Here is a 12,068-nt window from a genome sequence, read left to right as displayed (position 1 = left end):
AGAGAGATAGAGAGAGATAGATTGCAGTGACTTGGAACACGGCAGCTTGGCTTACATTGATATACATTCGTATTCGTGATAGTTACTGATACTGAGCATAGCTAATATTCATATAGTATGGTATATATTGGATATATAGGCATAATTGGTTACTGATTACTGATCGCAGAACATGGGTATCGTTTTGGTTTGGGTTTTCTCTAGTTGGTTTTTATTTTTGATGCAGAAGCGTGCGATAGTTTAGTTTCTGGTTGTTTAGGTTACTTAAACGGTTAGGCTAGTTTCGGTTTTGAGCGTTTCACAAAAGTACACGAACCAAAGGCAAACCATATTGGAACTCAAAATCTCTGAACAAACAAAAGAAATCGGTTAAGAACAAATGAAACTAATTTTCGGTATAGACAGGTAAAGTGATTAACGTTTACCGTAGAAACACAAGAGCGTTCGATACCAGAAAGTTGACAGAGAAGGAGATTAGACATTTAAGAACACAGGACAATCAAAACGAAAAGAGATCTTTTTGTATGAACATAATTAAAACATATTTTTCCATGATTCTCAAAGCTTAGATTTGGCTTTGTGTTTTTTTTTACTCAGTTGTTTGTGTTGTTGCTTGTGGCAGTTTTTATTGTTGTTATAATAGCAGTAGCTGCTGTTGTTGTTTTGGTTGCAGTTGCAGTTGCAATGGTCACGGTCGCCAGTCGAAACTTACCCACACACGGATTGTGATTAACAATATTAAAGATACGATCACAGCGCTTTTTCATATGGTTGTTTGGGCAGATACACCCGAACATGGGCGATAGACGGAGGTTGGTCCAGGAATCGTGGCAGGCGTCCCTGAAACGAGAGCGATGATAGTTGCTTTTAAGCACTTTTCCACTTCCGCCTTCAGCAGCCAGCTCAATCGGGTCTAAACCACACCGATGTGGGCGGTCTTCGAGCCAACCGAGTGCCCGCCATCCCAGCTAATTGAATTCATTTCAAGTCCCTAACCGCCCGAACCGCCGGCGACTTCCGTTCTGAGGGCGGGAGTATGCAAACTTTAAAATTGCCAATTACATCAAAAATGCATACATATGTGCACTGCCCGAAAATATTTGAGTTATTTTTCAGAAGCGATTTGAATCTATTTTGATTCTGATTATGAATACTGTCTTTTGCAAATGAATAGAAAAATGCTAGGTTGTAACAAATGTTAATCTTCGAATATTAGGCTTTAGTAAATTTTACGTTTAATATACATAATTATGAAAATATAAAATATGGCTATAATTTTTTTTTAAACGAAACTTAAGTTATAAGTTATATAATAGTTATAAATAAAGTTATTACAAATCACCCGTCTAATGCAAAGCTTCTTCTATATGTTATATTAGTTTAAAGACGGTAAAATTTTATTATTCCATTAAATTAATATTTTTTGTGAAAGGTAATGAACTCTTTTTTTTGTTTGAGTGAGCCCGCATGGCGTTGCAATTAATATTTTATCGCATAGGTGGATCTCTCCACCCGGAACTGGAGTCAGACCCGAGCCGGGACCCAGACCCAGACCCAGACCCGCAGCCAGAATTCCTGGCATGCGTGTGTAAAGTTGTAGTGGCAGGGGGGAGTGGGACAACTTTAAGCCCAAGTTTCAAACTCTGAACTCTGAAGTCAACTGAACTCAACTCCCAGGTCCCAACTCGCAACTGCCGCCGCAGAAAGTCATTTCGAGTTATTAAAACATTCAGAACGTTTGTATCCAAGTGTATCGGGGCCAGACGGCGAAGGTTGCTGGATGGGTCCTGGGCTGGGTTTGAAAGGATGTGAAGGAAATCGCGTCAGTAAGGATATGTGATGGCTAAAGGAAGCAGCAAGATGCCGGCAAGCAGGAAGTTTCATTTCGCCTTCTGTTCGCTCAACTTGACTCCTGTTTACTCTGCTGTCTGCCGGTCCTGACGGTCCTGCCGAACGTTGTGTTTTTTGTGCCAATAAAATCGAATATCGAAATTGAATGTTGCGGGGTAGCGTTTTCCTCGAAATGTATGGAGTTCAGGTGGAGTCAAGACTGCTTTTTTCAGGCAAATTGCCAATGCAATTTGCCGTTGCCGTTGCCGTTAACCATTAAATGGCATGGCGGGCTGCAGCAAAAGCCAAATCAATTTTCTTATTAACTCAAACACGCTTTAATTGAATTTTCATTATTGGAATTGGTTATCGGTGAACGGACCGAAGTCCGAAGTCCCACTTTTTCCACTTTCATAATATGCTTGACACTTTAATCGCAAAACGGCAGCGACTGCCTGGAAACTGCGCTTTCAGCGATGATTACCATTATGGTAATAGGTTGGACATTTTAAGTGACTTGGATGTAGTTTTTCCCCACACGAAATTAAATAAATCTGGGTCAGTAACGCGGAAAGTATTATATTCATTAAACTTACCTGTTTTCCATTTTGCACTTGTTGTCACGAACTTTACAATGCGTTTTGAAGTCCTCGAAGAGCTTCAGGCATTTGCGTTCCTGCTGACAGACGGACAGAGCATGATTGCACGTGGGTAGTGCGTCTATGGGATACGGATCCTTTTCGGCTGTGGAACCATAAATGTTATTATATATTTTACTACAGGCTTGCTGTCCAAGCAACTCACCCTTCTTCAGCACAAATCCGCAGGGATGATCGAACAGGAAGTCCCGAAAATGATTGCAGTCGGGATCCATGCCGGGCTCTTTGCACAAACATGTTGGCCGGAAGAATTGGAAGGCCTGCAGGGTGCGAAGAGCTGCCTGGCACTTGGTCACTGTCACGGTGCTGCAGGACACTGGAAGAGGAAGAGAAGGAATGAGCAAAGTCTATACATTGAGTCCAACACGCTGTGGCAAGTGAGTGACAGTTGGATCCATTTTGGGGGATTGGAGCCCGGTTATGCTTAATGATCTATAAATGGCAGCAATGCTTAAACTTTGACACACACTGTCGTTTTGGTTCATTTTGGGAACTGCACATCGATTACGGTCTACATAAGTAAAGGCACTTGAAAAAAATTTGCGTCTCTCACATTTAAGTCTACCAAAAAATGAAAGTGCCCATTTTGACCATAAAACGTGGCAGATCGAAGCAAAGTTGTTGGTATATGATTAATTCTATTTTCAATACCCGTTCGACAAGTAATATTTCTCAGTGCAGGTGTGGACCATGACAGTCGTTATAAATGGCAGCCAGACAACTACAAACCAGACACATGTCATAATAAGAGCCGAGAGCGAACCTACAACAACTACAATATGAATAATTGAGTCTCCAAACAAAACGGTCGATTTAAGCGGCCAATGAAGCGAGGATATGGTCGGGATAGGAGGCCGGGGGATACGGATAATATTTTATAACATAATAAATTATGTTACACATATACCCACGTAAACCCATGCCCGAGCAGTGAGAAGTGAGTGTGTGACAGCTTATTGGAGCATATGACAACTACTACGACAAACAAAAGGCAAACATCTGTTGGCCATCTATTGTCCTTTTGGCCATAAAACATAAGCCCTACTAATAAACCCGGCTACGGCAACACTTCACAAATACAAGCAAGCCGTGACTGGCACGCACACAGACCCACACTCGCACACAGGAGGGACTCTCGTCATAAGCCGTAAAATCGCCAAAAAGCAAAACAAGCAAACTGCCAGGACAATGGGCTGCCCAGCATAATAGGAAGTGAGAGGCCAATGGCTACCGCCATGCCATGTGGTTCCCGTCACTCAAATGCCCTCCATCCCAGATTCAGTCCCCTTCTCCTGCGTGGCTCTCTTGCCCTTCTGTAACCCTTGTGATTGCCCCTCGACCTCCAATAACTCTCCTCTCATCCAATACAGACCGGACATGATTATTTGCTAGTTGAACATAAAGTTGCTTCCGCCAGGGATCCTCCCAGGGTACTAGGCCCTGGGCACTGGCCACTGGACTGGGTTGGGCAAACAACACATAGGAACATCGACAGAGCAACAAGTGACATTTTTCACAGGCATCCATCATTTTTATGCCCTTTGGCCTCGAAACCTTTTTGCTCTTCTGGTCTTGTTTTTTTGGTGAGCTGAGTTTTTGGGATTTTGGATTTTTGGTCTTTCGGTTTTTTTTTCCGGGAAGACCGTTCGGGTGTCAATTAAAACTCGTTGGTTGCTAGTGTTTCCAGTATCCTTTACAGTTCTTATTCCAGAGTGGAAAAAAACAATATTTTTCAATGTAAGAAGTTACAAAATCAGCGAGTTATCAATTTAGCTTTAATTTGTATTGGCATAAAATAGTGTATTAATCTCAAAGTGTGTTATAAAAAACCCAATTTGCAGGCTTTTCTTAAAGGATATTTTTACAATATAATTGGGTTAAATCGAGAATAAGCTACTATAAAAGCTATTTTGTTGAAAAATAAAAAAGATATGTTATATATTTTATATTATTGGATTTCACTTTAAAAACTTAATGAAGGGATAAGACTTTGTGAAATAAAAAAAAATGTCCTTTCCCTCTATAGCCCTTTTTTCTTTCTGTGTGAACAGTGCACTTGATGGCTGGGAAGGATAACTAGCTCCAGGGTCCTGATTCCCAGCTCCTGGCCTTCTCCCGCCTTGGGCTAGTGGCACCGTGGCACTGTGGCACCTGGCTTGGGTTCGTCATTGCATGCTGGGCAGTCATAAAAAATAAAGCCAAGGCGAGTGGTTTTTATGCTTCGCCGCCATCAACTGACGCCATTTGCTGTTTGTTGCTGCTGTTGGCCGTATATACATATATATTGTTTTTTTTTTCCACTGCCATTGCCGTTGCTGTTGCCGTCGCCATTGCCCTTGCCTTTTACTGTTATTGTTAAGTCCTCAATTCGTTTTTATTCGAACCGCGTTTCCGGTTGTTGAGTTGGTCGCTGAATTGGTTCAATGATTTCTTTGTTTGTTTGTAGCCGCCGCTCAGCTTTCTGCCTCGACATGTTGTGTGTGTTTGTGATTTTTTTTCGCTCTATGGTTTATTTGATTTTAGTTTGGTATTTGTTTTCGCCCCCCGTCTTGACCATTGTTTTATGATTTTTTTGGTTTTTTATGGCCGTCTGCAGACGAAATTTATGAGTCATTCGTTGTGTTAAGCCATTTAAAGACCTATTAATTATTATCGAGCGTATTAATTGCAACTGATTGTGCGCCGAAAGAATGTCCGCGTGGCCGTGCGGCACCTTATGCGGCCTTTTGTGTTTGAAATATTTCGGCCTGGCAGACTTCCTGGCCGGCAGACCGTCGGACACGGCTTCCTGGGACACATGTCCGTTGTGTCCATATTAAACTGTCGCATATTGCGTAGGGTAGGTGGTGTGTGTGTGTGTGTTAGCATGTCATTGTTGATTTTATTGAACTCTCGACAAGTGCCCCGTGGCTCAAAGTGAGTGCTCTGCTGTGCAGTGAGTTTTAAAACGGAAGTGGAATGCCGAAAAGTATGGCATGCAATGGCACGACCGATGCTGCTGCACTGGCGCCGGCTTCCGGCAAAGGAAAACTGAGCAAAAATATATTTATCGCCCAGCTGGGGCATCGAAGCTGCTTTTAAAGGCTTTCCCCGGTCGTGCCTGTGCATATGAGCTGCGGGGAAAAATCGGGGAAGTGTAGGTGGGCCAGCGAGGCGCGAGGAGCGAGCAGCGAGGAAAACCTGCATGAAATGCAATTATCATAAATATTCAGACACTGCTCCCTCCGACTGGGAGCCTCTTTAAGGCTCACATTCATATTTGGAGGACATTTAAAGGACAAAGCGACAGCTACAGCCATTAAACTGCACGGCTACGCGGCTACACGGCTAACAAAAAGTAATTTCACTTTTAAATGAAAAAGTTCAAAGTGCGTTTGTTTATGCCACACACACCGACACACACAGCCACACATGAGCGTCGGCCATAAAAACAAATGCCAAATGATTTTTGTTGGTGGCTCCGCCGTATGTTTGTACATTCAGAAGTGGCCTGGAAAAAATTGGACACTGGCCAGCAATTGTAATCGTAACTTTTTATTGTGATGCGTTGGCATTTGCAATCGAAATTGAATTGAGCAAGGGCTCGGGAGACGACAACAAATTCCATAAAATCACAAGACTTTTTCGGGCAATCAGAAACAAAATTAAAGACATTTACTTTATTTTGTTTATAATTTGTTTAATGGACCAACAGGCAGAGTGATTCCACACATAATAACGGATAACTAATCAATAATTCCAAAGACCCTAGCCTTGCTGAGGAAGTCCGTCCGCTGAACGTACGAACCGGACATGGTGCGACTACCCGTGTAGGCATGGCGCCCGTGAAGGACTCTCCAGTTGTCAAAAAGGACGATGCTGCCTGGATTAAGCTTCAGAGTCCATTGGTTCTCCTCGTCTCTTAACAGTTTCAAAAGTTTCCTAAGGCTTGCGTAGAAATCAGACATTTCCGTTTGGGGAATGGTATCGAAAACGGCTCGATCGTAGACATTGACACGGAGCTGCACGAGTTCCTCAGTCAGGGGGTCCACTTGGATAATGGGAGCCGTGTGACGATGGTGTTCGCCCTTCTCGATATACTCCCCCGGGACCTGAACGCGGCACAACGTCTTATAGGCATCGGGGTACAGGCGTTTCAGTTCGTGAACCACTCGCAGGCCGTCCACGAAAAAGTTCTCCCCTCCAGAGCCCCCGGAGTGTTCAATACAGTGCAGAGCTTGGAGACCGGCAGCATCACAGAAGTAGGTGTTATCAGTGTGCGATCCAAGATAAAGCTTGGTGTAGGCAGTATCAGCATGATCTGGCTTATCGCTGAAGGTCCACATTTTGCCGAAGAAGGTTTTCATCAAAGGAAAGACTCGCCGCAAAGCCAACTCCGTCATGTAAGGCGTGGGCGGCACATCATCGATGAAGATAATGCCGTAGCGAACCAAAGATTCCACCAGAGATTTCACGACATCCTCACTAGAGACCAGCTGAGGCAGCGAGAATCTCAAGTGCCGCTCGTTTTGAAAAATAATGCTGCGGTTCCAGGGCGTGAGATTGCTGGACTTTGAACGGCGACTTATCAAGCTCTCCAACTGGGACTCGAAAATAAAATCCAAGTCATAGCTTGATCGGTGGCCATCGCTCCCTAAAAAACATTTAAACTCGAACTGAATCCTTGCCTCAATCAAAATATCTTCACTTACACTTCACAATAAAGGTACTGCCTTCGTACTTTGACTCTAGCAACTTGACATCCGATGGCAAGTCCAGGAGATCGATCCTCCGCTGATTTGTATCCAAATTAAGACACTCCCCACACCGACAGTGATCACGTAGCCAAAACTTATTTAGTTCCAGGCTTTTGCCGGTTTCGGGGTGCTTTAAGATCAGCATCTTTAAGTACAAGCTTGTAGATTGAGGGACGAAAGTAAACTGATCTCCCAAGAAGAGATTAAGTCCCCGTCTTCGAGTTGTTTTAAATCTTATCAATAATTGTAAGATTTTTTGTTGGCTAGGCCACAGCTGGGTTTTTGATAAGGCTTTGCTCACAGTTTGAGTTCAATAAAATGAACAACACCAAATTAAACAATCAATCAACAATAGTACATCACCGATAGACCCTAATTTAATGTGATTTTGGTTAATCTTACTTACAACACTAGGAGCTTACAACACTAATAAAATATACTAGGGTGCCACAGAAAATATTAGTGATTTGGTGAAATTTCAAGCGCCGAAGCGCTTAAAGATTTTGGACCCATAGGGTGTATGTTGTAAAAGCTGCCAGATTGCATATTTAAAAAACTATTTTTTGGTTGTTGTTAATTTGAATTATTGAATAGTGAAAAAAATTGATGAAAATGAAATTCAATGAAAAATTTAATTTATAATGAAGAGGTAAACATTAATTTTAGCTTTGTTTAATACAATTAATATTTTCAATCTTTTACTCCAAATTCTGACTAAAAAAAGAGGTATTACCGTAACTCAAAATCACTTTCAAAACTCTTAAATTATTTGTCCTATTCAGTGGCGGATTTAACAGGTGGGCAAAGGCGCGCTTGCCCACTGGGCCCCCCGACGAAAGGCTTTCAGGGCATCTCTTGCTGAAAGTTATACCTTCGATTTCTTTTTATTTATTTTTTTGTTGAAAAAATTTATCATCAGTATATCAGTATATCAGTAGTATGTTATCAGTATAGTTGCAATGCTTGATAACTATCGTAAATTGAATATAAAAATTGAAAAAATGATTTGGTGAGTCTCTTGTGGACAGCACAAGTTCAATTTTCATTCAGGGGCACACTGTTATCAGAATAATTGCAATGCTTGATAACTATCGTAAATTGAATATAAAATCAAATAAATTTTGGGTGCGATCCTAGAATAGGGGCCCCCAGCGTATTTTCGGCAATTTTTGGTATTTTCGGCAAAATTTGGGGTTGATCGAATAGGGGAAAGCCTGAGCTAACGACGTAGGCCCAAAAAAACCGATTGCGATCATTCCTTACCTTGTAATTTACGGTTATGTCCGGCAATGTCGGGGGTAATTTTTTTCCATATTACGGCGTCGATATTAAACGTTTTGTAAGGTTTTCCGACAGGAAAAGCAGCTCGACGGCAAGAACCAATCCCAATGATTGCATTTATCACTTTACTCATTTATTGCCGGGGCAAAAACGAGAAATATCCAACTTTTTTTTACAACTGCCTTGAAGTATGAGTTAATCAGTTTTGCGGATATATATTTCTCACAAGAACAAGATTTTACCAAGCGTAGTCCATTGCAATATTTTAACTTCATCGTTGAAAAAAATTGGGGCCCTGAAAAAATTTTGCCCACTGGGCTTTTTTCCTTAAATCCGCCACTGGTCCTACTGTATAACAGGCAATGGACTCACTACTTTTAACTAGATTTTACCAAACACTAGCAAGATTGTTGGTGTTTTTCAAATCACCCAAAACAGAAATTCAAGCGAAGTTTGAGTGAAAGTGTTTTATGTGGTGCCCCTAACAGGCATTTTTATTTTTGTTTCATATTTGATTTCAAAACACATTTTGAGTCTCAGTGACGGAGGGTGTTGCTTCGAACACCAAATAAAATTCGATAATTCGAAATTTGGTAAAAATAGTTTTCGTTAAATTGTTAATTGTTCGAATTATGGGAATACTTCCTATGTTATAATAAACAACATAACAAACCAATAGTAATTTTTACTAAATTAAATGATCAAAGGGCCCTTGAGTAAAAATTCAAAAACGATACCTTATCGCAGCAGGTCGCCCTAAAAAATTCAGAGATATAACTCGCATTGCATTGTTTTCGCCAAAAAGTAAATAGAAAATCCCTCGAAAATGAAGCCCTTTAAGACCTCCTGGGCGGACGAAGTGGAGGCGGACTATGTGGACGGTCTGCCGCCTTCTAGTGAGTACGTCGAGGGCGACTACAAGTACGTGACGGAGTACAAGTTCAACGACGACGGCAAGAAGGTGAAAGTGGTGCGCACCTTTAAGATTGAAAAGAAGGTGGTCTCCAAGGCGGTGGCCCGACGACGTGGCTGGGTGAAGTTCGGGGACTCTCGACTGGACAAGCCGGGACCCAATTCGCAGACGACCATGGCCTCGGAGGAGATCTTCATGCTCTTCATGGGCTCCAAGGAGTTCGAGCAGACGCACGAGACCCAGATGGACGCCGGCAAAAATATTGCCAAGTGTCGAATCTGCAACGGCGAGCACTGGAGTGTGAATTGCCCCTACAAGGGCACTTCGATGGATAGCAAGACTCTCATGGAGAGCAAGGCCAATGCTGCGGCAGCGGCTGCTGTGAATGACCCTAACAAACCGGGTAAATACGTGCCACCGTTTATGAAGGACGGCGGCGGGGGATCTGGCGGCAAAGGCTGGGGTCGCGAACGGGACGACTCTTCGGCGGTTCGCATCTCCAACTTATCGGAATCGATGACCGAGACGGATCTCGAGGAGCTGGTGAAGAAAATCGGTCCGCACACCAAGATGTACTTGGCCCGGGAGAAGAACACTGGTCTGTGCAAAGGGTTCGCCTACGTGCACTTCAAATTCCGCCAGGATGCAGCTGCAGCCATCGAAATCCTTAACGGTCATGGCTACGACCACTTGATCCTCTGTGTCGAGTGGTCGAAACCGCAGCCATAAAACGCGCTTCCTTCTGGACTTACTTCTCAACTTTAATTCCAGAGCGGAAATGAGGCTCGGTCTGGCCGAAAGAAATTAAAATAAAATATGTGATGCAGTGTAAAAAATGAATGAAATTCTTGAATTTTATGTGTAGCGTTGTCATTTTTTCAATCAATAAAACACTTTGAAGTGTTTACTAGTTTATCACTCTCTCTCCTTTCTTAATGAAGCTAGTTTTCTTGTATATTGTATTCCAACAGATATTCTCTATCTGTATATAAACTGCTGAGAAAAATCGAGGTCGCCTCGGGCAGCTAAAGCCGTTAATGCTTCGTTTTAAATGCGTTTTTTTCGCCATGTCCTCCCACAACCGCACAAAGGTGAAAGCCACTTAAATGGAAGCCAACGTGCCGGCTCACAGGATATTGTGGCGGGGGAGTGCCCTGTGTTCCTGGCGGAGCTCGCTGCTCAAGGTGCTCCTGGCAAAAGCTGAGAAATGCCACAAGACGCTGGCTGGCCGGACTGAATGAACATTAATAATTAAATATAAGAGGGGACTTATGCGCACGATACTCGAAGCCCAGGACACAAACTACGAGACCATGACGATGACTATGGACTAGATGGAATAGTGTTTCGCGGAAAAGTCCCGGCTTAGATACACATTTTGAATGAGGGGCGGATCAAAGTGTGGCACAAAAGAAATTTATTCCCATTGTTGTTGCTGGTGTGGTGGGTCGATAGGTGGGCCGGCAGGGGGTGGGGTCAGAGGAAAAGGTAAAGCCAAAGCCAAAGCCGGAGCTAAAGCAGAGTCTAAAACAAATTACTGAATAATTTATAAATTAACTTTTTCTGCGGCCCACTCGTCGTCCATTGTTTGAGTATGGCGGTACGAATTGAAAAGTAAATGGAGCTCCAGTGGATCCGAAAACGTGTGGCGAGTGGAGAGAGGCCGGGGTCAGAGGCAAGGAGGTCGCCGGGAGCCATGCGTTCACCTGCGGGTCATGTGCGCTCACCAGCAACAGAGAAAAGAAACTTCAGATTTAACTTTTGTCAAGAATATTTGATACCCGGTAAGTAAAATAAAGATTTATCAAATGATTTGGATAAAATTAAAGTCGTGTTCCACAAAAGAAAATTTAATTCGTTAAAGCTTGTAACTAGTATTTAATATTTAATAAAAATTAAGTGTACGCACAGCACACCTTGCCGTTTCTTTTCTTAAACAAAGGTTTCACTTAAAGCAGGCCATCGGCTTGGCGGGCATCACTCCGCAGCTCTCCTGGGCATTTGAATATTCAAATGGTCTTAGCTGGAGTTTCCTGGCCGATCTCCCCTCTCTTTCGCCACTGATTTGCCCACTCTCTCCTTCCTCGGCTGTTGCGCTTTAAGTGTATACTGTTATTTACTGTTTTATTGCACGCGCGCCTGCTCACGAAACACACAAAAATTGTTGAAATAATTACACAGTTGTCGAAACAGCAAACACACACAACTTAGTGCAGTCCCAGGACAAGGCTGGATAAATAAAAACAAAGGAAAAATAAAATAAATTCACAGGACTCGCCCAGGCAGCGGAAATTAATTCTCAAATGACCAAAACTTGCGCATAATCAGAATTGGACGGCAGTGCCATTGGCGCTCAAGAGCTCTGCAAACACTTGACACACAAAGCGCCATAGATTTTGAGCAAACATTCCGTCAGAGCAGAGGAAACTATCTACACCCCAGAATTATTTATTTATATAGTATATATATATTTAGTTGGTGTTTACCTGGTATCGGGCCGCAGACGCGGGGTATAATTTCCAATATAGCCGAGCATGAGGGATCCTCGAAACAGAGTTGTCGGGCCAAAATGCAGTTTAGTATGGCCACGACGCCTTTAATGGTGGAACCTGAAATTATATAAAAGAGGAGGTATTAGACAAATTATAT

At 42.7% G+C, this 12,068-nt stretch overlaps 3 protein-coding genes across 3 annotated transcripts in view; 1 reads left to right on the top strand and 2 right to left on the bottom strand.

Moving 5' to 3' along the window:
- The window catches only part of Gfrl (Glial cell line-derived neurotrophic family receptor-like), a 68,532-nt gene that overhangs the window by 19,927 nt on the left and 36,537 nt on the right, over positions 1–12,068 (bottom strand). The window contains exons 3-6 of the mRNA XM_070281050.1: positions 11,906–12,028; positions 2,635–2,805; positions 2,427–2,574; positions 713–840 (exon numbers count right to left, since the gene is read on the bottom strand). Of these exons, the coding sequence (XP_070137151.1) occupies positions 713–840; positions 2,427–2,574; positions 2,635–2,805; positions 11,906–12,028 (570 nt within the window). The remainder of the gene's footprint in view (positions 1–712; positions 841–2,426; positions 2,575–2,634; positions 2,806–11,905; positions 12,029–12,068) is intronic.
- On the bottom strand, positions 6,110–7,438 carry Tmlh (Trimethyllysine hydroxylase). The gene is made up of 2 exons (XM_017249414.3): positions 7,181–7,438; positions 6,110–7,122 (listed from the first exon to the last, which is right to left on the bottom strand). Exons 1-2 carry the CDS (start codon positions 7,368–7,370, stop codon positions 6,215–6,217), a joined length of 1,098 nt encoding a protein of 365 aa, XP_017104903.2. The 5' UTR covers positions 7,371–7,438; the 3' UTR covers positions 6,110–6,214.
- eIF3g2 (eukaryotic translation initiation factor 3 subunit g2) lies at positions 9,140–10,277 on the top strand. The gene has a single exon (XM_017249416.3). The coding sequence runs from the start codon at positions 9,333–9,335 to the stop codon at positions 10,146–10,148; it is 816 nt and encodes a 271-aa protein (XP_017104905.2). The 5' UTR covers positions 9,140–9,332; the 3' UTR covers positions 10,149–10,277.

The sequence above is a fragment of the Drosophila bipectinata genome, chromosome 3R, assembly GCF_030179905.1.
Source record: "Drosophila bipectinata strain 14024-0381.07 chromosome 3R, DbipHiC1v2, whole genome shotgun sequence".
Classification (NCBI taxonomy): Eukaryota; Metazoa; Arthropoda; class Insecta; order Diptera; family Drosophilidae; genus Drosophila; species Drosophila bipectinata.
The sequence above is the reverse complement of the archived record's forward strand: the minus strand, read 5'-3'. Positions and strand labels throughout refer to the sequence as shown.

What these genes read in the sequence shown, in the direction of transcription:
- eIF3g2 (XM_017249416.3), top strand. Translation starts at nt 9,333, where the DNA reads ATGAAGCCCTTTAAGACCTCCTGGGCGGACGAAGTGGAGGCGGACTAT.
- Tmlh (XM_017249414.3), bottom strand. Translation starts at nt 7,370, where the DNA reads ATGCTGATCTTAAAGCACCCCGAAACCGGCAAAAGCCTGGAACTAAAT. An exon ending in CAGTACCTTTATTGTGAAGT is followed by an intron (nt 7,123 to 7,180) that starts GTAAGTGAAGAT and finishes AATGTTTTTTAG; the next exon opens with GGAGCGATGGCCACCGATCA.